At 52.1% G+C, this 27,814-nt stretch overlaps 1 protein-coding gene and 1 pseudogene across 1 annotated transcript in view; one reads left to right on the top strand and one right to left on the bottom strand.

Annotated features, from left to right (window-relative positions):
• Positions 1-27,814, top strand: part of LOC127474809 (uncharacterized) — a 1,721,191-nt pseudogene that overhangs the window by 98,048 nt on the left and 1,595,329 nt on the right.
• Positions 9,974-27,814, bottom strand: part of LOC127474998 (zinc finger protein 501-like) — a 37,097-nt gene continuing 19,256 nt past the window's right edge. Inside the window, exons 2-3 of the mRNA XM_051796300.1 lie at positions 11,488-11,839; positions 9,974-9,982 (exon numbers count right to left, since the gene is read on the bottom strand). Coding sequence (XP_051652260.1) covers positions 9,974-9,982; positions 11,488-11,839 — 361 coding nt within the window. The remainder of the gene's footprint in view (positions 9,983-11,487; positions 11,840-27,814) is intronic.

The raw sequence follows: 27,814 nt of genomic DNA, 5'->3' as shown, positions 1-27,814 counted from the left end.
AGGCTACCCCAACAACTGCACCTCCATGACAAAGCTTCCAGACTTTTTTTCCTGGTGGAAAGAGCTGCTGTTCCTTTTTTCTACCCTGCTCTGCAATGACCGTTCCCACCTTTTAAAAAATTGAATCCAAATGAAGATTCCTGCCAGACAAAAGGTGCTACCACAAAAAACTCTACATTCCCAAGAAGTTTCCAGACTGCACAAACTACACCTGAAGTCAAAGCTTCCAGATTTTTTCCTGGTGGAAAGAGCTGCTTTTCCCTTTTTTAAGCTCTGCGCTGCAATGGCCGGTCCCACCTCCTGGAAAATTGAATCCAAATGAAGATTCCTGCCAGACAAAAGGGGCCACCACAGAAAACTCTTCCTGCCCAAGAAGTACCCAGGCTGCACCAACTACACCTGAAGCCAAAGGATCCAGACTTTTTTTCCTGGTAGAAAGAGCTGCTGTTCCCTTTTTGCAGTCCTGTGCTGCAATGGCCGGTCCCACCTCCAGAAAACTTTACTCCAGATGAAGATTCCTGCCAGACAAAAGGCGCCACCACAGAAAGCTCTTCCTGCCCAAGAAGTGCCCAGGCTACCCCAACAACTGCACCTCCATGACAAAGCTTCCAGACTTTTTTTCCTGGTGGAAAGAGCTGCTGTTCCTTTTTTCTACCCTGCTCTGCAATGACCGGTCCCACCTTTTAAAAAATTGAATCCAAATGAAGATTCCTGCCAGACAAAAGGTGCTACCACAAAAAACTCTACCTTCCCAAGAAGTTTCCAGGCTGCACAAACTACACCTGAAGTCAAAGCTTCCAGATTTTTTCCTGGTGGAAAGAGCTGCTGTTCCCTTTTTTCAGACCTGCGCTGCAATGGCCGGCCCCACCTCCTGGAAAATTGAATCCAAATGAAGATTCCTGCCAGAGAAAAGGTGCCACTACAGGAATCTATTGCAGCCCAAGAAGTGCCCAGGCTGCCCCACCAACTACACCTCAAAACCAAAGGATCCAGACTTTTTTTCCTTAGGGAAAGAGCTGCTGTTCCGTTTTTTCTGCCCTGCGCTGCAATCTCCAGTCCCACCTTTTTAAAAACTGAATCCTACTGAAGATTCCTGCCAGAAAAAAGGTGCAACCACAGAAAACTCATCTATCCCAAGAAGTACCCAGGCTGCAACAACTACACCTGAAGCCAAAGGATCCAGACTTTTTTTCCTCAGGGAAAGAGCTGCTGTTCCCTTTTTTCAGTCCTGCGCTGCAATGGCCGGTCCCACCTCCTGGAAAATTGAATCCAACTGAAGATTCCTGCCAGACAAAAGGTGCCACCACAGAAAACTCTTCCTGCCCAAGAAGTACCCAGGCTGCACCAACTACACCTGAAGCCAAAGGATCCAGATTTTTTTCCTGGTAGAAAGAGCTGCTGTTCCCTTTTTGCAGTCCTGTGCTGCAATGGCCGGTCCCACCTCCAGAAAACTTTACTCCAGATGAAGATTCCTGCCAGACAAAAGGCGCCACCACAGAAAGCTCTTCCTGCCCAAGAAGTGCCCAGGCTACCCCAACAACTGCACCTCCATGACAAAGCTTCCAGACTTTTTTTCCTGGTGGAAAGAGCTGCTGTTCCTTTTTTCTACCCTGCTCTGCAATGACCGTTCCCACCTTTTAAAAAATTGAATCCAAATGAAGATTCCTGCCAGACAAAAGGTGCTACCACAAAAAACTCTACATTCCCAAGAAGTTTCCAGACTGCACAAACTACACCTGAAGTCAAAGCTTCCAGATTTTTTCCTGGTGGAAAGAGCTGCTTTTCCCTTTTTTAAGCTCTGCGCTGCAATGGCCGGTCCCACCTCCTGGAAAATTGAATCCAAATGAAGATTCCTGCCAGACAAAAGGGGCCACCACAGAAAACTCTTCCTGCCCAAGAAGTACCCAGGCTGCACCAACTACACCTGAAGCCAAAGGATCCAGACTTTTTTTCCTGGTAGAAAGAGCTGCTGTTCCCTTTTTGCAGTCCTGTGCTGCAATGGCCGGTCCCACCTCCAGAAAACTTTACTCCAGATGAAGATTCCTGCCAGACAAAAGGCGCCACCACAGAAAGCTCTTCCTGCCCAAGAAGTGCCCAGGCTACCCCAACAACTGCACCTCCATGACAAAGCTTCCAGACTTTTTTTCCTGGTGGAAAGAGCTGCTGTTCCTTTTTTCTACCCTGCTCTGCAATGACCGGTCCCACCTTTTAAAAAATTGAATCCAAATGAAGATTCCTGCCAGACAAAAGGTGCTACCACAAAAAACTCTACCTTCCCAAGAAGTTTCCAGGCTGCACAAACTACACCTGAAGTCAAAGCTTCCAGATTTTTTCCTGGTGGAAAGAGCTGCTTTTCCCTTTTTTAAGCTCTGCGCTGCAATGGCCGGTCCCACCTCCTGGAAAATTGAATCCAAATGAAGATTCCTGCCAGACAAAAGGGGCCACCACAGGAATCTCTTGCTGCCCAAAAAGTGCCCAGACTGCCCCAAGAACTGCACCTGAAGCCAAAGGATTCAGACTTTTTTTCCCAGTAGAAAGAGCTGCTGTTCCCTTTTTTCAAGCCTGTTCTTCAATGGCCGGTCCCACCTCCAGAAAACTTTGCTCCAAATGAAGATTCCTGCCAGACAAAAGGTGCCACCATAGAAAGGTCTTTGCTGCCCAAGAAGTGCCCAGGCTGCCCCACCAACTTCACCTGAAGCCAAAGCTTCCAGACTTTTTTCCTGGTGGAAAGAGCTGCAGTTCCCTTTTTCCAGACCTGCTCTTCAATGGCCGGTCCCACCTCCTGGAAAATTTACTCCAAATAAAGATTCCTGCCAGACAAAAGGTGCCACCACAGGAATCTCCTGCTGCCCAAGAAGTGCCCAGGCTGCCCCACCAACTACACCTCAAAACCAAAGGATCCAGACTTTTTTTCCTGGTGGAAAGAGCTGCTGTTCCCTTTTTTCAGCCCTGCTCTGCAATGGCCAGTCCCACCTTGTAAAAAATTGAATGCAAATGAAGATTCCTGCCAGACAAAAGGTACCACCGCAGAAACGTCTTGATGCCCAAGAAGTGCCCAGGCTGCCCCAAGAACTGCACCTGACGCCAAAAGATCCAGACTTTTTTCCCTGGGTGAAAGAGCTGCTGTTCCCTTTTTTCAGCCCTGCTACAATGGCTCGTCCCACCTCCTGAAAAATTTACTCTAAATGAAGATTCCTGCCAGACAAAAGGTGCCGCCACAAAAAACTCTTCCTTCCCAAGAAGTTCCCAGGCTGCACAAACTACACCTGAAGCCAAAGCTTCCAGATTTTTTCCTGGTGTGAAGAGCTGCTGTTCCCGTTTTTCAGGCCTGCTCTGCAATGGCCGGTCCCACCTCCTGGAAAATTGAATCCAAATGAAGATTCCTGCCAGAGAAAAGGTGCCACTACAGAAAGGTCTTTGCTGCCCAAGAAGTGCCCAGGCTGTCCCAAAATCTACACCTCAAAGACAAAGCTTCCAGAATTTTTTCCTGGTGGCTAGAGCTGCTGTTCCCTTTTTTCAGTCCTGTTCTGTAATGCCGGTCCCACCTCCTGAGAAATTGAATCCAACTAAAGATTCCTGCCAGAGAAATGGTGCCACCACAGAAAGGTCTTTGCTGCCCCAGAAGTTCCCAGGCTGCCCCACCAACTTCACCTCAAAGGCAAAGCTTCCAGACTTTTTTCCTGGTGGAAAGAGCTGCTGTTCCCTTTTTTCAGCCCTGCTCTGCAATGGCCGGTCCCACCTCCTGGAAAATTGAATCCAAATGAAGATTCCTGCCAGACAAAAGGTGCCACCACAGAAAGTTCTTGTTCCCCAAGAAGTGCCCAGGCTGCCCCAAGAACTGCACCTGACGCCAAAAGATCCAGACTTTTTTCCCTGGGTGAAAGAGCTGCTGTTCCCTTTTTTCAGCCCTGCTACAATGGCTCGTCCCACCTCCTGAAAAATTTACTCTAAATGAAGATTCCTGCCAGACAAAAGGTGCCGCCACAAAAAACTCTTCCTTCCCAAGAAGTTCCCAGGCTGCACAAACTACACCTGAAGCCAAAGCTTCCAGATTTTTTCCTGGTGTGAAGAGCTGCTGTTCCCGTTTTTCAGGCCTGCTCTGCAATGGCCGGTCCCACCTCATGAAAAATTTAATCCAAATGAATATTCCTGCCAGACAAAATTTGCCGCTACAAAAAACTCTTGCTGCCCAAGAAGTGCCCAGGCTGCCCCACCATCTACTCCTGAAGCCAAAGGATCCAGACTTTTTTTCCTTAGGGAAAGAGCTGCTGTTCCGTTTTTTCTGCCCTGCGCTGCAATCTCCAGTCCCACCTTTTTAAAAACTGAATCCTACTGAAGATTCCTGCCAGAAAAAAGGTGCCACCACAGAAAACTCATCTATCCCAAGAAGTACCCAGGCTGCAACAAGTACACCTGAAGCCAAAGGATCCAGACATTTTTTTCCTGGTGGAAAGAGCTGCTGTTCCCTTTTTTCAGACCTGCGCTGCAATGGCCGGTCCCACTTCCAGAAAACTTTACTCCAGATGAAGATTCCTGCCAGACAAAAGGTGCCACTACAGAAAGGTCTTTGCTGCCCAAGAAGTGCCCAGGCTGTCCCAAAATCTACACCTCAAAGACAAAGCTTCCAGAATTTTTTCCTGGTGGCTAGAGCTGCTGTTCCCTTTTTTCAGTCCTGTTCTGTAATGCCGGTCCCACCTCCTGAGAAATTGAATCCGACTGAAGATTCCTGCCATACAAAAGGTGCCACCACAGAGAACCCATCTATCCCAAGAAGTGCCCAGGCTGCCCCACCAACTGCACCTCAAAACCAAAGGATCCAGGCTTTTTTCCTGGTGTGAAGAGCTGCTGTTCCCGTTTTTCAGGCCTGCGCTGCAATGGCCAGTCCCACCTTTTTAAAAACTGAATCCTACTGAAGATTCCTTCCAGAAAAAAGGTGCCACCACAGAAAACTCATCTATCCCAAGAAGTACCCAGGCTGCAACAACTACACCTGAAGCCAAAGGATCCAGACTTTTTTTCCTGGTAGAAAGAGCTGCTGTTCCCTTTTTTCAGTCCTGCTCTGCAATGGCCGGTCCCACCTCCTGGAAAATTGAATCCGACTGAAGATTCCTGCCAGACAAAAGGTGCCACTACAGAAAACTCTTCCTGTCCAAGAAGTACCCAGGCTGCACCAACTACACCTGAAGCCAAAGGATCCAGATTTTTTTCCTCGTAGAAAGAACTGCTGTTCCCTATTTTCACTCCAGTACTGCAATGGCCGGTCCCACCTCCAGAAAACTTTACTCCAGATGAAGATTCCTGCCAGACAAAAGGCGCCACCACAGAAAACTCTTCCTGCCCAAGAAGTGCCCAGGCTACCCCAACAACTGCACCTCCATGACAAAGCTTCCTGACTTTTTTTCCTGGTGGAAAGAGCTGCTGTTCCTTTTTTCTACCCTGCTCTGCAATGACCGGTCCCACCTTTTAAAAAATTGAATCCAAATGAAGATTCCTGCCAGACAAAAGGTGCTACCACAAAAAACTCTACCTTCCCAAGAAGTTTCCAGGCTGCACAAACTACACCTGAAATCAAAGCTTCCAGATTTTTTCCTGGTGGAAAGAGCTGCTGTTCCCTTTTTTCAGGCCTGTGCTGCAATGGCCGGGCTCACCTCCTGGAAAATTGAATCCGACTGAAGATTCCTGCCAGACAAAATGTGCTACCACGGAAAGGTCTTGATGCCCAAGAAGTGCCCAGGCTGCCCCAAGAACTGCACCTGAAGCCAAAGGATCCAGACTTTTTTTCCTGGTGGAAAGAGCTGCTGTTCCCTTTTTTCAGCCCTGCTCTGCAATGGCCAGTCCCACCTTGTAAAAAATTGAATGCAAATGAAGATTCCTGCCAGATAAAAGGTACCACCACAGAAAGGTCTTGATGCCCAAGAAGTGCCCAGGCTGCCCCAAGAACTGCACCTGACGCCAAACGATCCAGACTTTTTTTCCCTGGTGGAAAGAGCTGCTGTTCCCTTTTTTCAGCCCTGCTACAATGGCTTGTCCCACCTCCTTCAAAATTTACTCTAAATGAAGACTCCTGCCAGACAAAAGGTGCCGCCACAAAAAACTCTTCCTTCCCAAGAAGTTCCCAGGCTGCACAAACTACACCTGAAGCCAAAGCTTCCAGATTTTTTCCTGGTGGAAAGAGCTGCTGTTCCCATTTTTTAGCCCTGCGCTGCAATGGCCGGTCCCACTTACTGAAAAATTGAATCCAAGTGAAGATTCCTGCCAGACAAAAGTTGCCCCCATAGAAAGCTCTTGCTGCCCATGAAGTGCTCAGGCTGCACCAACTACACCTGAAGCCGAAGGGGAAAAGCCGAAGCTCTTTATGGAAAGAGCTGCTGTTCCCTTTTTTCAGCCCTGCTCTGCAATGGCCGGTCCCACCTTTTGAAAATTGAATACAAATGAAGATTCCTGCCAGACAAAAGGTGCCACCACAGAAAGCGCTTTGCTGCCTAAGAAGTTTCCAGGCTGCCCCAACAACTGCAAGTGAAGCCAAAGCATCCAGAATTTTTTTCCTTTGGGAAAGAGCTGCTGTTCCCTTTTTTCAGCCCTGCGCTGCAATGGCTGGTCCCACCTCCTGGAAAATTGAATCCAATTGAAGATTCCTGTCAGACAAAAGGTGCCACCACAGGAATCTCTTGCTGCCCAAGAAGTGTCCAGGCTGCCCTAACAACTGCACTTTGTGACAGGTAACGAGGCTATAAATTTAGGTTTCATTGTATAAAAGATTTATTAACGCCGTAAACAAGCAGAAACGGCTGGCCGGGCGACCAGAGGAAACCCCTGTTCCTGCCGCAGTCCGCAAAGGGGAACAGAAACAGCACTTATTATACCCTTCTTTGCCTCCTCCCCCCCAAAGTCATGTCATCAGTCCATTGGTGGAGATTTCACAGGCTGCATCCTGCTTGGTTCCCTCTTCGCGGGCCAACTCTGGGTTGATTCCTCCTTTCGCGGGCCATCTCCATTGTTGAGGGGTGTCCACCAATAATTTTAAAGTCATTAGTCTCTATTAGGCCGTGGTTCTGGAAATTTCCATCAGGATGATGGTTGATCACCCGGACTCCTCGTGGCCGACCCCTCCGTATTGCTCCCCATTAATATGCTTAGAACAAACAGCTTCAAAGTACAATGTGCTAAATCATCATTGCGTTGTGGTTAATCAGTTTGCAGCTTACAGAACTTGTGGTCAGGCATTGCATAACACTCTAACTTGTGATTCCAACAACGCAGTTAACACAATATAATAAGTTTGTTAACTCTTTCTTATTTGAACAGCAAATTTCTTTAGATCACTTATAACACTGCTCCTTGCAGGTAGGATTTGGGTCTGGGGGTCTCAGTTTTGGTGTGTGGGGGGTCTCAGTTTGGGTCTGAGTGGTCTCTGGGGTGTCAGCTTGGGTCAGGGGGTCTCAGGCTTTGGGTATGGGAGTCTCAGGGGTCCCAAGGCCTCAGTTTGGGTCTGGGGGCCTTGGTTCTGGGGGTCTTAGTTTGGGTCTGGGGATCTCAGCTTTTGGGTCTGGGGGGCTCAGGATTTGGGTCTGGGGGTCTCAGTTTGGGTCTGGGGATCTTAGGTTTTGGGTCTGGGGGGCTCAGGATTTGGGTCTGGAGGTCTCAGTTTGGCTCTGGGGATCTCAGGTTTTGGGTCTGGGGGTCTCAGTTTGGGTCAGGGAGGTTTAGGGTTTGGGTCTAGGGGGTTCAGTTTGGGTCAGGGGGGCTCAGTTTGGGTCCGAGGGGCTCAGGATTTGGATCTGGGGATCTCGGGGATCCCAAGGTCTCCATTTGGGTTTGGGGGTCTCAGGGTTTGGGTCTGGGGGGTCTCAGGGGGTCTCAGCATCAGGTTTTGTCCCCCACACCTGTGTCAAAATGTCCCCCGCCACCCCAACCAGTATTTCCTGTTCCCAAACTGGGACAGGGAACCGAAACTGGGAGGGGGAAGGGGGGGAACTGGGAGGGGCTGGGGGGCGCCCAATGACCTTCAGATGGGTCTGGGGGACCCCCAAAGACCCCGGAGGGACCCCCAATGACCCCTCACAGTTCTGGGAACTCCCAAAGACCCCCCCCAGCAGGGACAGGGACCCCCAGTGACCCCCTCAGGGTCAGTCACCCTCCATGGGGGTTGGGGGGCTCTGGTGACCTCCCCTAACCCCCCCTCTGTCCCCGCAGGCTCCCAGTGCTCCCAGACCCCCCCTGAAGGCTGCGCCCCGTGCATGACCCCTGGAGCCCCCCGAGACGCCGACCCCCGTGACCGTGACCACCGGGAGCCCCCCGAGCCCCTCCTGCTCCCTGGCCCCGCCCCGGGGGTGGCTCCGGGTGTGGGGGGGGCCCCCCTCCCGCGAGGGGCCCGTGGGGACCCCCCTGACCCTCGAGTGCCACTTCCGAGGCCCCCCCGACACCGCCCTGACCTGGCTCCAGGCGTGTCCCCCCGGGCTCGGGGAGGTCCCCCGGAGCTGCCCCTGGCCCCAGGAGGTGGTGGCCACCCGGGGGGGCCGCCGGATGGACCAGGTGGTGCAGGAAGGGGGGGGAAGCTCCACCCTGACCTTCCCCAAACTGTCCCATAACGACTCCGGGCTCTTCTTCTGCCGCGTGGAGTCCGGGGGGGAGACGGCCCAGAGCTGCGGCACCTTCGTCAGGGTCCTCGGTGAGTGGGGGGCGTGGGGGGGTCTCACCCGGGTCACTCGGCCCCTCCCGGTGCCCCCAGCATGGTACCAGTATAGCCCAGTCCCTCCCAGTTTAACCCCATCCATCCCAGTCCCCTCCAAGGGTATCCCAGTGCCCCCCAGCCCTGCGGCACCTTCGGGAGGGTCCTGGGGGTCTCGGGGGGATCGAGGGGGCTGGGGGGTCTCATCTGAGTCACTGATCTTTCCCAGTCCATCCTAGTCCCCTCCCAGTATAACCCAGTCCATCCCAGTCCCCTCCCAGTATAACCCAGTGCTACCACGAGCCCCCCCAGTCCATCCCAGTGCCCTGCAGTGCCCCCCAGTCCATCCCAGTTATTCCCAGTATCCCCTTTGATACCCTCCCAGTGCCCCCCAGTCCTACTCCAGTCCGTTCCAGTCACTCCCAGTATCCCCCTTGAGTCCCTCCCAGTGCCCTTTCCAGTATAACCCAGTGCCCTCCCAGTACAACCCAGTGCCCTCCAGTCCCTCCCAGTATAACCCAGTGTCCTCCCAGTGTACCCCGGTCCCTCCCAGTGTACCCCAGTCCCTCCCAGTGTACCCCAGTCCCTCCCAGTATACCCAGTCCCTCCCAGTTACCCAGTCCCTCCCAGTGTAACCCAGTCCCTCCCAGTGTACCCAGTTCCTCCCAGTTACCCAGTCCCGTTCCCACAGAGCCGGTTCCCGCCCCGTTCCTGGCGCTGAGGGAGAGCACCAAGAACCGGATCCTGACGGTGCAGGGGGTGCTGCTGCTGCTCTGCTCGGCCGGGCCGGGGCTGCTGCTGCTGCTCAGGGTGGGACACTGGGACAAACTGGGACAACTGGGACAGGGGGACACCAACTGGGACATTGGGACACCAACTGGGACACTGGGACAACTGGGACAGGGGGACACCAACTGGGACACCCAACTGGGACACTGGGACACCAACTAGGACACTGGGACAACTGGGACACCCAACTGGGACACTGGGACAAGGGGACACCAACTGGGACACTGGGACAGGGGGACACCAACTGGGACACTGGGACACCCAACTGGGACACTGGGACCCCCAGTTCTGTCACTGTGTATCAGGGAGGGGGGGTTACTTTATCAGGGAAGGTCTGAGATATACAGACATGAAAAACAGACACCGTTGCTAGCTCAACAAAAAAACCCCAATGTTTATTACAAAAGGTGGCCAAGAAAATGAACAAACCCAAAAGGGAGGAAGGAGGAGAGGAATAAGCCCCCAGTGGGACCTCCCCAGTTACCCAGCTGTTGCCTATAAAGTTATCTTACTGACCTAGCATACCTATAATTACACAGAGCAGAAGCAGCACCCTCGGAGAGTCAATAAGTTAACAAGCTGGCAAGAGTCCCCGCCAGAAGGCAACGTTGTCCTTGAAGTAAAGCTAGCTCTCGCCAAGAAGGCACTATCTCCTTTTTAAACAATCAATTGAGAGACCACAACCTCCCCAGGTGTGGCCAGCACCGCCCCGTCAGGGGTTCTCAATCCCTCCCCCTGGGTATGTCAGTGCACCCCTCCTGCACATGGGTGAGAACTTTGGAAATCCCCCCATGTGTGTCCTGGGGGTCTTTCCCAATTGAGTCTGGGGGTGAGCCTTCCTCCCTTCATCATCACTTTCTCCTCCAAATGCCCTTGACGAGCCATTAACCAATCACAGTTTATACAGTTTATACAGAAGTTCTCCCTCCAAGGCCAAATTCACTGTTTTATCAGTGAACTTGGCAGGGAGAACCATAAACTACTGCAGGTGGCTAAGGCCAAACACAGACCAAAAATATCATCACAACTTCGTCCCAATACACCAGCACATGAGGGGAGGGGGATGTGTGGGATCAAGGCAGTGCTTTGGGGCCATGCTGGGAATTCCAGTGGACTAAAAGACAAAGCCCAGGCACTGTTTCCAAAGGAACCCCAATGAAAGGGGGACACTGGAAAGATGGGCGGACAAGTCCTGCAATGGAACTCTGTGTGTGCAGCCGCATTTTGTCCTTCAGCATCCACAGGAGAGGGGGCAAAGAGTGGGGGTTGGGACCCCAAAACTGTCTGGGGGGAAAATGAGGATTAAGAGGACAATGGGAAAATGGGAGAAACAGGGAGAAGGGTGGAAAAGGGGGATGGTCTGGTGGGTCAGATGGTCTCATGGGGGTATTTGGGCACAAAGGGGTGGGAAAGGGAGGTGGCCCCCCTGAACTCTCAATTTACTGTGGGGTGCTGGGGGCTGCTGGATCCAATCTCAGCCGTGGATTATGCCAACACTTTCAGTTTAGAGGAATTACAGAGGTGTGAGTGAATTGTTTTTGTCCTCCAGGTTAAATGATGGCAAATCAGATCTATTGATAGAAATGAATTTATTTAGGGTTCCAAATGATCAGACAAAAGATCTTAATCAGAATTTTTTACTGCACAATATACACACTAAAACTACCAGGGGTACAGGATAAGATAGGACAGTGCTCTACACTAAAGAAGCAATTCTACTAAAGCTGGCACAAAAGCAATAATTCTTATTAGAGAGGGATGGAACTCCCCCAGACCAACATTCATGGGGAGATCTCTGCTCTCAACTTCCAGGAATGACCTTGGGGGGTCCCCAGCCAAGGCAGGAATCTCCACACTCCCCCAAAAAAGGGTCCTGTTGGAAGAAGCTGCCCCTGGGAAAAGGGACTGGCCATTTCTGGTCGAAACGGATGGACTGACAGTCCTTGAACTCCAGGGGTTTCCTCAGCATCAGGGGGTAAATTTGGGGTGGAAGCAGCGGCCGAAGTTCTTCCCACAGTTGGGGCACTCACAGGGCTTCTATTACCCCGGTGGGTCTGTTGGTGTCTGGTCAAGTTAGAGCTCTGGTTGAAGCTCTTCCCACACTCCCCACACTTGTAGGGCCTCTCCCCGGTGTGGATGCGTCGGTGCCTGACGAGGTTGGAGTTCCAGTTGAAGCCCTTCCCGCAGTCGGTGCAGCGGAAGGGCCTCTCATCCATGTGCGTCCACTGGTGCAGGAGGAGATTGGAGCTGGTCTGAAACCTCTTCCCACATTCCCCACACATGTAGGGTCGTTCCCCAGTGTGGATGTGCTGGTGGGTGAGGAGGTTGGTGCTCTTCCTAAAGCTCTCCCCACATTCCAAACACCTGAAGGGCTTTTCCATGCTGGGAGGCTGCTCAGGCACCACCAGGTCAGAGCTCCCCCTCAAGCTCAGGCTGCCTTCCCGGCACAGGCTGGCTCTTTCCTCCTCAGAGCACCCTGGGCTGGCTTTGGAGCCCCTCCTGCGGGGGGATCTCCGGCCCTTTTCCTCCCCGCTGCCTTCCTGCGCCGGGGAGCCCTTCAAAACGGCCTCTCCCACCAGGGTCTCACGGGGGGATTTGTCCTCCGGGCTCTCCGTCCTCAGCTCGGGGCCTGGGGCAGGAAGCAAGAAGGACAGGCAGGGGATTTGCCTCCGGCCCACAGGGAAGGCCAAGGACATCCCCCCAACTCCGGCCCCGGCAGGACGGCGGCGCCAGCGGGGTTGTCCTGCAGCCGGGGCCATGCTGGGCTGACAGAGCCAGCACAACACCCGCCCAAAGGGACACTGACTTCCTCCTCACCTGCCTGGGGGGCCCAAGGCATCTTCCTCTTCCTCGCAGCCTCCTCCTCCATCCACCCAAGCTTTGGGAAGGACAAATCCTGATGGGGGGAAAACAAGGGCTGAGCGCGTTGGCTTGGGGGTTCCTCCTGCCCAAGTCCATCTCTAGAACTCACCGGGCATCCTGTGACCATAAAAACCTCCAAACCACCGAGACTCAGCCCAGAAAACCCCAAATCATCAAGATTCAGGCAAAAGCCTATAAGAAAGAGTGAGAAGACTCCTGCCCCCCCAAACTGAAAAAAGTTGAGATTCACCTAAAAAATACTCTAAAATATGAAGATTAGCCCAAAAAAATTCTCCTAAGATTTCCCCTTCTCTGGTTTCCCCCCTCTAGGGTTCAGAGAGTCTCCCCTGTCTGGGATCCTGGGGGTTCTACCTAGAGATGCTGGGAGTGTTGGGGGTCTCAAGGCTCCCTTCTCCTCTGATTCTCGCCTTCGGGATACTGCATTCCCAGAAATTCCCCCTCTCCAGGTTCTCCACTTTGTTGTCCTAGGGGATCCCAGGGGTCCCCACTGTCCAGGCTTCCCCTTCTCCGTGCCCCCCCTCACCAGGCTTTCAGGGGCCCTCTGAGAGGGCACTGGGATGGACTCGGGGGGAACTGGGGCACACTGGGGGGCACTGGGGAGTTACCTGGGGATACCAGGACACATGGGGGGACACTGGGAGGTTACTGGGCCATACTGGGGGTTACTGGGTGCTCACTGCAGGATCACTGGGCCATACTGGGGGGCAGTGGGAGGTCACTGGGACACACTGGCTGGTCACTGAGGGGGTTACTGGGCCATGCTGAGGGTCACTGGGAGGTCACTGGGATATACTGGGGGCACTGGGATCCCCTTACCCGGATGTGGTACATCTCCCCCCCCCGGATTTTTGGGGGCATTCATAGGACCTCTCCCCTGGGGGTTGGAGGATCCCTTGAAACCCAATGCTGGGCTTTAGGGGACCCCCCAAAATCCCCTCAAAACCCCTGAAATTCCCCCCTCGACTCATCGAAACCTCCTCAAGGACCCCTCATCCCTCCCCAGCACCCCCTAAACCCTCTCAGTGACCCACAAAACCCACCTGAGACTCTCCAAGCCCATTTAGGGACCCCCAATCCCCTTCACGGGCCCTCAAAACTGTCTGGGACACCTTAAACCCCCCAGAGACCCCAAAACTACCTCGAAGGTCCCCGCAAAGGCCCCCCAGGACCCCTAACCCTCTTCACAGACCTCCAAAGCACACCTGGGACACTCCAAATCTTCTCAGAAAACAAAACCCCTATCAGACCCCCCAAAACTCTTCAGGAACCTTCAACCTCCCCCCCGAGTCCTTTCAGGGACCCCTCACAACGTCCCCGGGAACCCCCGAACTCCCCCGCTAAACCCTCCCGAGCCCTCCAGCCTTTCCACCCACACCCGCGCTCCCCGCAGCCCCCGAGGGGATCCCCAGACCCCGCTCTCGCCGCCCCCCCGCCAACTCACCCAGCGAAGTGCAGCGGCCGCAGGCGAGTCCTCCTCACTCCCGACCACGAGGCCAAAATGGCGCTCGCTCGGCGCGCCCTCCGCCTTTACAGACCCGCCCCGTAGCCAATCAGCGCGCGGCCACGGCCCCTGCCCGCCCCCCGCCTGCGCGGGGCATTGTGGGAGTTGAAGTCCTTGCGGCGGGGGAGGATCGGACTTTTTTTGGTTTTTAGTTTTTCTGTCTTCTTTTATTTTCTCTTTTTTTCTTTCCCTCTTTTCTTTCTTTTTTCTTTCTTCTTTCTTTTCTTCCCTTTTTTCTCTCTCTTTTTTCTTTTTTCTCTTTTTTATTTGTTCTTTTTTTCCTCATTTTTTCCTATTTTTCTTTTTTTTCTCTTTTTTCTCCCTTTTATCTCTTTTCTCCCTTTTTTAATTTTCGTTTTTCTTATTTTTCCCTTTTCCTTTTTTTTTTTACATAGTTTTCCATTAGTTCTTTTATTCAAGGACGATTTAAGCACAGATCAAAACAATCTCCATGTACATATCTTACAAAAACAGATAATCTGCCTTGTTCCAGGTTTGTGAGGGTTCCTAAGATCACAGACATTGAGACATCAAGGGTGGAAAGTGAAGCAACTGTATCCTGTCCCTTGCCACAGCCTTCAATCCACAGCCAGCCCTGGATTTCTGCAAAGCCGCTGGGCAGGAGCAGGAGATGGAGCTGGTGCTCGGCGGGAGGGGCAGGCAGGCCACGCACCTTCTATTAGAGGCACTTCAATCATCCAGGAGATCCAATGGTTCCAGGGCTGTGTGTTCATTCTTCAGGCATCCAGCCCCAGTACAGTCCCCGACCTTGAAGCACCCCCCTGGATGCCTAAGTGTCCCCTAAATGTCCCCCTAAAACTGCCCCATAAGTGCCCCTCAGGATCCCCAAGTGTCCCCCCAGTACCAACTCTTTATTCGTGTTTATTATTTCACTTTCTGGGTGTCTAAAACATTTCTGGCACGGTTTTGCCTTGGGGGAGCTGAACCTCATTGCTGGCAGCAGGGACTTGGCTCACAGCTGAGGAGTGTCTGTTACCAAAGGTGAACCTCATGAGTTTCAGATTGTGGCAAAAAAAGAAGAAAAAGCCCTCTTTGCTGTGTGCAGCCAGTTCTGTGAGCAAAGCAGGACCCAGGAGACTGAGCAGAGACAGGATGGAGTTGGGAAATGTGGAGCAAGGTTGTCCACACTGTGTCAGACCTCAAGAGAAAGCTCCAACCAGTCCAAACCTCCTTAGGAGAGACCCTGGATCAAAATCAATTAGAGAAAGCTGCAATCAACTCTTTTCAAAGGAGAAAAGTAAGAAACTACACCCTTGAAAATAAGAATGCATGTTTATTAGAACCCCTTTGAAGTATTTCTGCGTATTAAGAAAACTTCCTGATTAACTGCACTAGACTAGAGGAAAATCAAGGCAGAGCTGTGGTTTCTTAGCACTTGATTGATTTTAAGGAGCCCCATGGTCCCCACGGTGCACTTGGCGCTGAGTCCTTGAACCTCAGGTGAGGCTCTCCTCTGAGAGAGAGGAGACCTTTCCATGAGTCCAAGTCAGAAGAGAATCTCAACATATCTCGAAGCATTAATGGGTCTCACTGAGGGCCATTCCCAATCCAGGCTCCTCAAGGACTCCTTGAAGGAGATCACTGCAGGCCATGATTGCACAAATCTGTCACAGACTTTGTGTCAAAAGCAAAAGCCAAAGTGCCCTTAAAAACTGAACTACTTCAAAGAATTGATGAGCCCCACAGAGAGTCACAACTGACAAAGCCTCTCAAGGGACTCATTAGAGCAGGTAATTGCAGAGGATTGCACAAACCTCTCCGACACTCAGTGTGGAAAGCAGAACACAAAGTCCTGTGAAAACCCTGCAGTCCCTGAAGCATTAACGAGCCCCACCGGGTGTCACAACCGACAGAGTCTCTCAGGGGACTAATTAGAGCAGGTCATTGGAGGCCACGACTGAACAAACCTCTCAGAGGCTCAGTGCCAAAAAAAGTACCTCAATAAACCCTGAGTGCCTTGAAGCATTAATGAGCCCCACTGAGGGTTGTCACTGTCTGAGGCTCTCAAGGGACTTGTTACAGCAGAGAATTGGAGGACATGGCTGCACAAACCTCTCAAAAATGCAAAATCAAAACCCCAAATTGCTCTGAAAACCTTGCAGTCCCTTGAAACATTAAGGATCCCCCCGAGGGCTGACAAAGCCTCCCCAGGGACTCTCCAGCAGATCCTTGGAGGCCGTGGGTGCAGGGAGGCAAAGGCTCTGGGCAGCAGCTCAGGTGCTGAGAAAAGCCTGGCTCGGTTTGGGGAAGTTTCCTTCCTTTTCAGGCTTCCTCCAGCTTTGGGAAACGCTGCCTGTGAGATTGGCACCACCTAAGAAGGGCTCTGGCAGGTTCCTGGGAGCAAAGCTGGCCTGCTTTGGGCTCCACTCGAGATCTTTGGAGCATGGAGACACCTGAGAGTTAAAAAGAGGAGGCTGCATCTTTGACAACATTTGGGAACAAGGAGGGATTGCTCATATGTGGATAATCTGCATGGGAATGGTTGCTTTGAGTTAAAGCATTAAATTAAAATAAATGTGGGTATCTCAGTGATTTGTTTTGTTTTTAAATAAGAATATTTAATTTTTCTGTATATTTATGTTATGAAGGTGGTAGATTAGAAAATCATGGTGACTTTTCTCTCGTACAAACTTTCATTTGATCTTGGAAATTTTGATTGACACCTCTATGAGACAGATAAAACTCACAGGAAAATGGCACAAATACCTTGAGAAAATAAGCAAAGTATTAGGACCATGTGTTTGTGTGAATTTGGATTTTTCTCTTGAAAAAATGCCCTGTGCTTGTCCCTTGGCTAATTGGATACTTGATTTTTTTCTGACCTGCTATTGTCATCAGTGACACCTCAGGGTTTAAGAAGACTTCTCAATGGGTGTTAGTGCTGGCTGAGACACAGCAGCATCCTCAGCCCTCGCCTGGGAGAGGACATTCCCTCCCCAGGCCAAAGTGAGTTCCTGAAACCCCTTTTCAGCTGAGTTGTGGCTTCATTAGAAGGCACCTGCCATGGAGGAGCTGCTGCCTTGTAGCTCCCCCCCTGCCAGTGAGCCCTGCAGGGAGTCCCTGTGCTCTGGGAGGGTGGGGAATGCACAGGGAGGGCTCAACTCCCCGGGCAGCAGGAGCATTGCTGGGCCTCTGCCAGGGCTTGCAGGGCACTGGGGAGTGTTGCAGGGCTGGGATGGGAGCAAGTGGGCCCTGGGCTGGATTTGTGAGGGCTCAGGAATCCCAGGGACAGAGCAGCAAGGTCGGGAATGTTGGATTATCAGTGACTCTCTCAGAAGTTATAAAAACCTGATCTGTTCAGGCAAATCAGGTATGGTGGGGAGATCACCCTCTTTGAACCACTTTCTTCTCTGGATGACTGAAAACTGCAGGACACACTGGCACTGCTTGCATTAACCTGTCTCTTAGTACAGTTAGGAACTCTTGTTATTTCTGCATAAACCGTTGCTTCCCTGTCCTGCTAAAATGCCCATGGATGCATCAGAGCCACTGGATTCCCTGGAAGAGAGAAGCCTGGTTTACTTCCAATGGGATTCACCCCTCACCATGTGAAGGTGAATGATTCAGATCTTGGACAGTCTCCCAGATCTTGGTGTGCTGACAGAGCGCCAGGGGATGAGCTCCCACATGTGAGGAGAGCTGGGATTAATCTCTCTCACCAAGGTCTAAGAACTGAGCCATGCCTTGCCTTGCTTTGTTTGGATTGCTTCTCCTTCCCTTGCCTTGCCTTACCTTGCTTTGCTTCCCCATTTTCATCACTTTTCTCCTTTTTCACCCTCTTTCTTCTCATCCTTACATTAAATGCATTAAACATCTGGACAAGGAATGTAAGCCACACTGTTCTGCAAGGGGCTGGTATTTATGCATTTCCTTCCTTTTTTTCTCCTCTATCCCCAGGCATTCTATTTAATAAATAGAATCTCCTCTGGCCAAACAAGTCGAGATTCCCTTATCTCTGTGGCAAATCCGGGTCATGCAGGCTCATGGATTCTGTTCTTCCCTCCCTTTGCAAACCTCCCTGCAGCAAACAGCCCCTGTTGGATTCCCAAACCTTCCTGCAGAGCTTGGTCCAGCTCCCCTCCTCCTGCAGTCCCGTGTGTGCTGGTGTGTAGAGTCTTTCTCTAGGCCTGAAGTGGGGGTGGTGGCGGACAGGCCACAGGATTGCTCTGCAGAGGGAAAATGTCCCAAAGAAAAGGCTTGGAGAACCACACTGTTGGATTTGGATTCGTTCTTCTGGCATTCTGTGACCACTCCAGCCTGCAGGGCCTGTGCTTCACGGTGTTCCTGCTCATCTACCTGGTGGTGCTGGCAGGGAACAGCCTGGTTGCCTCCTCACTGTGCTGGACTCCAGCCTGCACAGCCCCATGTACTTCTTCCTGAGGAACTTGTCCTTCCTGCAGGTCTACTACACCTCTGTCACTGCCAAAAATGCTGGTGTGTCTCCTGAGGGCAGATGGTTGGATCTCCTTCCTTGGCTGTGCTGCCCAGCTGTATTTCCTGGTTCTGCTGGGCAGCACCCAAAGCCTTCTCCTGGCTGCCATGGCCTACGAGCACTCCATGGCCATGTGCCACCCCCTGCTCTGTCCCCTGGCCATGAGCAGGGGCTCTGCACCAGGCTGCTGCTGGGCTCCTGGGGGGCTGTGGCACCAGTGCAGGCAGGACAGACCTACCAGCTGTTCCCTTTGCCCTTCTGTGCATCCCGTGACCTTCCTCACTTCTTCTGGTACGTCCCCCTGCTGCTGGACCTGGCCTGTGAAGACACGTTCTGGAACCAAGTGGGGCTGCACACCATCACCCTGGGTTTTGTAATCCTTCCCTTCTGCTTGATAGTTCTGTCTTACATTCAAATTATCAGGGCAATTCTGAAAATCCCCTCAGTTCTGGGCAGGCACAAAGCCTTTTCCACCTGCTCCTCACACCTCGGGGTGCTGACACTCTTCTATGGCTCAGCCACAGTCGTCTACTTAAAGTCGTCTACTCGAGGGATTCTGGAGATCCTGACAAACACTCTGCCCTGTTTTACACAGTTGTGACTCCCATGTTTAACCCTCTCATCTATAGCCTGAAGAGTGAGGAAGTGAGAATGGCCTTGAAGAGACTCCTATGGACAAAGTGATCCTACAGAGGGTGTAAAATGGTCTCAAATGCTACAAGTCCCACTGGGGTATGTGGTTGCCTAAACAAAGCACCCCATATTCGCTCCAACAAAACCATGTGTTCCAGCCTGGCTTTCCTCCTCCTCCAGGAGGGGAACGGTGTCCTGAGGCATTCCTGTTATGTCCTGCCCTGCCATGACATCTTTGTCCTTCAGAGCACCTCCAGTACCCCAAAAGAGTTCAATGACAAGAGCTCCTTCAAGCTGGGTCTGACCAATGTAATGTTAAGGGGAAACAGTGCAATCGTGGTCAGTCATCAGTGAGCCCCAGAGGTGACACAACCCATGAGAGGTGACTCCCCTTGGGTTTGACAAATCCCTTGCTAGGCCTCATGGCCTATGGGCAGTGTTTCTGTGTGGAATCAGCTTAAAAAGCTAAAGGATATGAAGGGCACCTTGCCCTGCTATGAAATCTTGCACTGAGTTCTGTAAGGCTTGAGTAACTTGGTATACAGAATAAATAATTAATAATTTTAAAAACCCACCAAGGGGATAGTTCAGCACTAGAACAGGGTCCCAGAGACCTGTGGAGTTTCCATCTGTCAAGGTTTAGCAATGTCAGCCAGGCACTCAGCACTGCACAGTCGCTCACTCCCTCCCCACCAGAGGGGTGGGGGAGAGAATCAGAAGGGTAGAAGTGACAAAACTCCTGGGTTGAGTCAAAGACATGCACATGTGCAAGGCCAAACCAGGAATTCATTCCCAGTTTCCCATGGGCAGGCAGGTGTTCAGCACCTCCAGGAGAGCGGGGCCCCGTCCCGAGTAACGGTGACCTGGGCAGACAAACACCAGCACTCCAAAGTTCCCCCCTACACACCCTGAGTGTGATGTCCATGGTCTGGAGCAGCTCTTGGGTCAGGGGGTCACCTGGCCCAGGTGTGTCTCCTCCCACCCTCCCACGCACCCCCAGCTCCCTCCCCACCGTGGCCGTACCAGGGGCAGGAAAGGCCTTGGAGCTGTGCAAGTGCTGCCCAGCAATAACAAAACTGTCGGTGTAGAGTCGTGGCGGTCGATAAAGACACAAAGAGTCTAGTTGTGTGCAGAAAAGATGTCTCTCTTTATTTTCTCATCTGCCTTTTTATACCCCTTGCTAGCAGCAAGCAATAACCTCATTTTAGCTAAGCAAGCAACAGCGTTTTCATTGGCTAGGATCAACTGGTGATACATTTAGCAAAGCTCAAGGCCTTATTGTAGTTCCCTCATCCTAGGCCTACCAACTTTACAGTCTGCTTTGTTTCTCCTTTAGGGCTGCGTACTGACTTCCTTATCATCAAGGATACACCCTAAAGCTTACCGAGTCAATATATTCATCCTGGGAGCCAATAGGCCCACTGTTGACACCTTCGGAAGGGCCTGTGAGGTCCCTTCTCTCAGCAGGAGCTGATGGCTCAGCCCGTCACTCATGGCTGGGCCAGGGGCTCTCCAGCTGCCCCTGCCCTGGCCTGTGACAGCCCAGCACAAGCCCCTTTGGTTCAAAGAGGCCCTGCAGTGTCACAATGGCCCCTTGATTCCGTGAGGATCCGCAGTGTCCCAGGGCTCCCCTGATTCCATGAGGCCTCACGTGTCACAGTGGCCACTTGATTCCATGAGGTTCCACAGTGTCCCAAGGGTCCCTTCAGCTCCGTGGAGCTCTTTGACATCCCGTGACCTCCCGGCTCTTTAGGAGCCCTGAGAACTTCCACAGGGGGAAGTGCCGGATTCTGCCCTGGGATGGGGCAACCCCGCATGGACGGACAGACTGGGAAGGAGAGGCTGGAAAGCAGTGCTGGGAAAGGGCCCTGGGGGTGCTGGTGGGTGGCCAGTTGGCCCTGAGTCAGCAGTGCCCTGGCAGCCAGGAGGGCCAAGCCTGTCCTGGGGGCATCAGGCCCAGTATGGCCGGCCGGGCCAGGGAGGGGATTGTCCTGCTCTGCTCTGCTCTGGGGCGGCCTCACCTGCACCATTGGGGCAGTTTGGGGGGACACAATGGAAGGGAGAGACTGAGCCATTGGAGAGTGTCCAAAGGAGGGCAAGGAAGATGGGGAAGGGCTTTGGGGGGAAGGCGTGTGAGGACACTGAGGGCACTTGGTGTGTTCAGCTGGAGAAGAGGAGACTGAGGGGAGACCTCACTGCAGGTCCAACTTCCTGGGGAGGGGTAGAGGAGGGGCAGGCCCTGAGCTCTGCTCTGTGGGGAGCAGGGACAGGACTGAGGGAATGGCCTGGAGTTGTGTCAGGGCAGGGTTAGGTTGGATCTTAGAAAAGGATTCTTCCCACAGAGGGTGGTTGGGCACTGAACAGGCTCCCCAGGGCAGTGGGCACAGCACCAAGGCTGACAGAGCTCAAGAAGAGTTTGGATAGTACACTCAGTCTCCTGGTGTGACCCTTGATGATGGTCCTGTGCAGGGCTAAGGGTTGGACTGGATGATCCTTGTGGGTCCCTTCCAAGTCAACCTATTCTGTGATTCTGTGATTATCAACCCTGGGTTCAGCACAAAGCCCAAATATAGCCCTGCACCAGCCACGGGGAAGAAATTAAACTGTACTGCCCCTGAAACCAGTACAGCCATTAGGGGCTCTCCCAGAAACATTCCACAGTCCATTTGCCACCTGGAACCAGTGACTCTGAGTTCCTGCTTTCCCAGCCCCAGGGATGGTCTCCTTGTCTGCTCATTCCCTCCACACTCTCTTTTCAGTGATGGCCTCACTGGGGCTTGCTGACATCCTCAACAACTTGGAGGTTTCCTGAGGAATTTGACTTCTCTAGAGTCTTGCTCAGTCTTCAGATCCTCAGTTCAGGAATTCAGTGCCAAAGGGCTCATTGACACTCAAAATATCTTAAGGAGACTAAACTCTGGAAGCAACTTACTTTTAAATCTTCCGTTCTGTTGTCGTTTTTTAGACAGATTTCACAGCCACACTCCACAGTCCATTTTCCACCTGGAACCAGTGACTCTGAGTTCCTGCTTCCCCAGCCCCAGGGATGGTCTTCGTGTCTGCTCATTCCTCTACACTCTATTTTCAGTGCTGGCATGTTAACCAGACAAGCCCCTGGGAATAATTTACTTGCAAGTCTTCAATTCTTTTGTGGTTAATTAGACATATCTCAGAATTGCATTACAAGTGAATATATTGTATTAAAGAAACAATGACAAAACATTTCCTTTTTTATGTCCCGTTTATTTTTTTCCCGTTTTAACATTAATATCAGCAATCCCCAGTCGATACTGATCCTGGGCAATTCTTAATTCAGTCTGAATAGATAAGAAAACCAAGACCATTTATGTCTGACAATCCAACAGACTTTATCCCTATCCCCACCCCACCATTCCCTCATCAAACCCCTGGCACTTCAAGCAGCCTTGGGCAAATCTGAGCTCCCTCCACTCAAGGCTGGACCTGCAGGTTTCAGCTGCTTGGCACCAACTCCCACCTGCTTGGCTTGGAGAAGGAGCTGCACAAGACACAGAGAGATGTTCATTTATGGCCAGAAAACAAAACCAGAGGAAGGCACAGCTCAATAAAAACCAGAAGACCTTCCCCTGCTGTGTATTAAGTCCACATTGCCTCCACTGAAGTCCACTTTGCACAGTAGATAGTCTTAGACCAATGGCAAACACCTTCTGTGTCAAGCACAGATCCCAGGATGCCCCCAACACTCCTTGCCCCGGATTCTGTCCATATTTGCCCTTTGCACACAGGGAGTCACCCACTGAAGTCACAAGTTCCCTTGAGCCACAGTGGAGGAAAAGAGAAAGTGAATGAATTTCTCTGTTGTGCAGAGCTAAATCTGCACTCATCCCAATATTCTGGGCTTACAGGAACTTTATCAAACACATTCTGCAGCCTCTGTTCACTGGGGAAACATCTGTGTGGATGGCCACGCCCAAGGAGTGGTGGGCAATGGAGTTCCATCCAGGGGTGTTCCCAGGGCTCAGCACTGGGCTCAGGGCAGTTCAATCTCTTTCCCAATGATCTGCACAAGGGGATGGAGTGCAGCCTCAGGCAGTTCCCAGGGGACACCAAGCTGAGGGGGAGTGTTGATGTGCTGGAGGGCAGGAAGGCTCTGCAGAGGGATCTGGACAGGCTGGATCCATGGGCCCAGGCCACTTGGAGGAGGTTCAACAAGGCCAAGTGCCAGGTGCTCTACCTGAGACACTTTCATCTGGTCAGTCCCATCCCCCTGTCCATTGTTGGATGTCACTCAGGGGCCCAACTCTTGGCTCCCTGTGCATCTCCAGGATGGACTTTCACAGCCAACCTCTCTACCCAGGTGGCAGGAGGGCCTACCCTGATAAGGCCTAAAATGCCATCAGACAATGCCAACAGTGCCAGCTCTCATGCAAGCTGTCTGTGAGATCTGCCAGTTACCAGTGGCGCCATGGGAATGGTTTTGGTGTTGAATGATGCTCAAACCAGCCTGGTTCACCCAACTCCAAACACACATCCTGCTTTTGGAAGTTGGATGGCACAGAGAAGCTGCTAACTGGCCTGTACATTTGTGAGGAGCAGTCAATCCCTTCATCCTATAGAAGTCCATTCCCCTTTCATCCAGTCAGGTTCTTCTAACACAGCCCTTCTTGGGGTAGATGTGTGGAGATTCCTGCCTTGGGTGGGGACACCCTCCAAGGACACTCCTCAAGGTTGAGCAAAAGAAATCTCCCCATGACCGTTGGTCTGGTGAGTTCCATCAGATCTCTACTTAATAATTATTTCTTTTGGCTAGCTTTAATATAATTGTTCAATAATTTCTTCAATATAGTGCACTATCCTATCTTATACTGTACAACTAGCAGTTTTAGCCTTTGTATTGTGTAGTAAATAATTCTGATTAAGATCTTTTGTCTGATCATTTGTAAGAATAAATGATTCTTTTCATATAAATACTCTCATTTTGCCAATCATTAAAACGTGTGGGACAAAAGTGGTTCAGTCACAATTCTGTAATCCCTTAAATTGAATTTGTTGACAAAATCTGAGGCAAAGATTGGATCCCTTATTCCTTGAGGCTCCACAGTGTTACAATGGCTCCTTGATTCCATGAAGTTGCACTGTTTCCCAGCGTTCTTGGGCTCCATAAAGCCCTGCAGTGTGACAATGGCCCACTGATTCCATCATTTCCCCCACTGTCACAATGGACCCTTGATTCCATGAGGTTCCCCAGTGTCACAGTGTTCCCTTTGACTCCAGAAGGCCTTGCAGAATCAGAATGGTCCCTGGATTCTGGGAGGTTCCACAGTGTCACAATGGACCCTTGATTCCATGAGATTCCGCAGTGTCTCATTGGTTCCCTTTGTTCCCAGGAGGTTCCTTTGTTTCCATCAGGCCCTGCCACATCCCAGACTTCCTTTGGTTCCATGAGGTGCTGCAGGGTCACAATGTCCCCTTTATTCCATGAGGTTCCACCATCTCCCAGGGTTCCTTTGGTTCCATGGGATTCCACAGGGCCAAAACTCCCTGCTTCTTATCCTTCCAAAATTTGTGGGCCCATTCTCTCCCTGCCTGGGATGGAGCCCCACTGTGTTTCTGCAGGAATGGATCCATGGCCATCCTGCCACTGCACCAATTGAATGCTGCACAAATGTCACTGCAGGCCCGACCCTGGATGCAGGAACAGTCTGGGAACTCCAGGCCTGCTCCCATTCAGCAGAGCCAGTCGGGGTCCCAAAGAGCACAAGTGATTGACTGCAACCCCTGCAGTTCTCTGGTATGGCTGGGGACAAATGCAGGAACTGCCAGGAGCTCTGCAGAGCCCTGACAGTGCCACTGCAATCCCAAGCTGCATTGCCCGGGGCAACCCTCAGCACAGCCAAGGCCACAACCCTTCCTGAAAGGTGTCCCTTCTGGGCAGGGCCAGGGGGACAAACCCCTCCATCTGTCCCTGCACATGTTGTGTCCAATTCTCATCCCCCACTTAGGGACAAAGTCAGGCTAAATTTTATACCTCATTAACCAGGGCTGTGCAAAGTGCTGTGGGTGGTACTGTGGTCAAACCTGTCAAACAGGACAGGCTGTGGAGATCATTTGCACGGCACGGCCAGGGGCCTGTCTTTAGCATCCTCCTGTTTACCATGACCAGCTCTTTCACCCCCTTTTCCTTCTGTTTTCTCATGGTTGTTCCTCCACAAACCGTCGTGATCCCACCCTCTCCTTTCCTTTGTTTCTTTCCTTCAGATCCCATGACAAGTCTTCCTCAGTCCTCAAATGTGCTTTCTTGTTGCCCATCATCAGTCTTAGACCCTGAGCATAAAAACCCCACCCACATTTGTGAGGTCATCCTGGGAGGCTCTGCCATTGACCCACCTGGTGAAGCCTTCACACAGATATTTTGGAAGTGTCTTTCAATTATTTTTTTTACCTTTGGGGCTTAGGAGGGTTTCTCCAAAAACATGGCAATTCATGTCCTAGATATGGCAATTCTTTGGAGAAGGAGGTTGGGACTCAAAGAATCCCAGAATAGTTTGGGTTGGAAGGGAGATAAAAGGTCATCTTGTCCAAGGTGCTCGACATGGACAGTGATATCTTCCACTAGTTCAGGTTAATCACAGTCCCTGACCTTGGACAAATCCAGGGATGGGACATCCAGTTTTCTAGAAACCTGCTTCAGTTCTTGCCACCCTCATTGTTAAATATTTCTTCCTATTATAAATACAAGAGTCCAGTCTTTCAGTTCAAAGACATTGCCATGTGTTCTGCCAATACAGGCCTTGGTAAAATGTATCCCTGTGATTTCCTTAGACTATGAGCACCATGTGTTCATCTGTAACACCTTGGAGAGTACCCAGGGATCTCCCAAGAAAAGATTTGGAGGTCTCAATCCCATGATCACTCTGTAGGGACTAAGGAGCTCTGGGTTCCATGGTGTCGAGACTGAGGACAGTGCAGGGGTAGCCAGAGAGGCCTTGAAGGGTGGTTTCAGAGATGAAGGATCCTTTTGTCATAGCAGGAAACAGCATGAGAAATAAAGAAACAATGCCAAGTTCAGCTGGAGAGGTCCAGAATGGAAACAAGGAGAAAGAAATTTCACTCCAAGGGCAATGCTGTGATGCAACACATCACCCAGAAGGAGTCTGGATGAGCCCAAGGCTCTGTGTGTGCAGGAAGAGCCAGGGAGGACGCAGAGATGTCAGTGCAGGAAGGTGCCAGCCAGGTGGGGCAGCCGGGGGGATGACGACAGCCTGCAGGGAAAGGGGCAGGGCATGGACACCGTAGGACAGCCTGGGCTGGAGAGGAGACAGGGAGGGGGAGAAGCTGAAAGGCCCTGACACAGCCACCTTCTGCAGGCCTTTGGCCATGGCTCTGTCTGTGCCCCTGATGCCAGGAGGAGGGGAGTGGCCCTTGCAGCCCTGGGGCCTCATGGCCTCCTTGTCCCTGCTCAGCAGCCTGGCAGGTGCCACCCCATGGGCCTGCCCTTGGCATTGCACATCCCACATCCCAGTGCCCCAGGAAGAGCCCTGAGGAATGAGGCAGGGACAGCATCTGCCTTCCCAGGGGCTGGGGGTCAGGCCTTGGCCCGTTGGGTTAATGAAACACATCCAGGTTTCCTTATCATCAGAGCCACCTTTCCCTTACTTGTCCATCCTTGTCATCACTGTCTGCAGTTTTCTGCTCTGACTGGAATCTGGGGACACTTTCACAGTCGTGTCCCTCATTGGGACCCATTAGCAGTACAAGAAACTTCAGTATTTCAAACTCATTTTGAGTTCTTGAGAAGTTGTTTGAACTTCCTCTCAGGGACTGAGTCTCATGTAAACAACACAAACCCCCTCCGGGGGTCATTAAATGCCTGGAGCTGTTGCTGTGCTGCTGAGCTGGGCCGGGCTCCTGGCACACAGGGAGCTCCTGGCAAGCAAGAAGAGCTTCAAAGAGACAGCTCTGCTGGTGAGCAGCTCCTCTGCACAGCCCAACAGGGCTGAGGGCACTGCCTGCAGCACCCAGGGCACAGGAGAGAAGGCAGAGAGATGAGAGGCAGCCTGGGCTGGGAGGTGACTGAGCTCTCACTACGCGAGAAACCTTCCCAGGATTTGAAGGAAGAATTCTCTGGCTGTAGAAATATTAAACTTCCCTTCCTGGAGGCATCTCCTAAAGCTGGCACATCCCACAGCTTCCAGGATCTTTCAGCAGGACTCTCCCAGTTGCTGCAGTGCAGGGGAAGTGGCCATATGGCAGAGCAGGGCAGGAGCTGCAGGCAGCAAGGGCAGAGAGGAGAAGGGAGCAGGAGGTTCAAGGGATCCTGGGGTGGGAGGACAGGGCAGAGCTGCTCAGGGCAGGAACCTTGCCAGCCCTTTGCCATGGTCAGGCTGTGGCTGCAGAGCAGTGCAGGTGAGTTCCTGCAAGTGCCTCTCCCAGCTGCCAAATGGCAGCAGTGGCAGGAGCTGTCAGGATGGCTCTGCTGGATTTGCTGGGGTGCAGCAGGAGAAGCTGCTGCAGAGCAGGACTTGCTGCTGCCCCATCAGAGGCCCAGGGCCAGAAGGTTCCCTGTGGCAGGGCTGGCTGTGGGGTGGGAAGGTGGGGGTGCAGCCAGGGGTGCCCAGGGCTGTGGTGCAGAGCAGGGTCCTGCCCCCAGGGCTCTGTGTGCTGGGGCAGGGACTCTGCTGCCTGCCAGGGTCAGCTCTCAGCCCGGCCAAGGAGCTGCCACGGGGCTGGGGGAGAAGGGCTGTGGGGAAGGAACAACTGCTGGGAGGGCAGAGCAGGGCAGAGTCCTTCTGATCTCCAAAGTGTGCTGCAGGGATGAGGACTGGTCACAGCTCCAGATCAAAGCAGGATATTTCCCAGAAGATATTTGCAAGAGGCACAGACAGACAGAAGGTACCTTCAAGAGAAA

This window comes from Manacus candei, unplaced genomic scaffold (assembly GCF_025592945.1).
Source record: "Manacus candei isolate 608988 ecotype Guabito, Panama unplaced genomic scaffold, ASM2559294v1 h1tg000045l, whole genome shotgun sequence".
NCBI lineage: Eukaryota > Metazoa > Chordata > Aves > Passeriformes > Pipridae > Manacus > Manacus candei.
The sequence above is the reverse complement of the archived record's forward strand: the minus strand, read 5'-3'. Positions and strand labels throughout refer to the sequence as shown.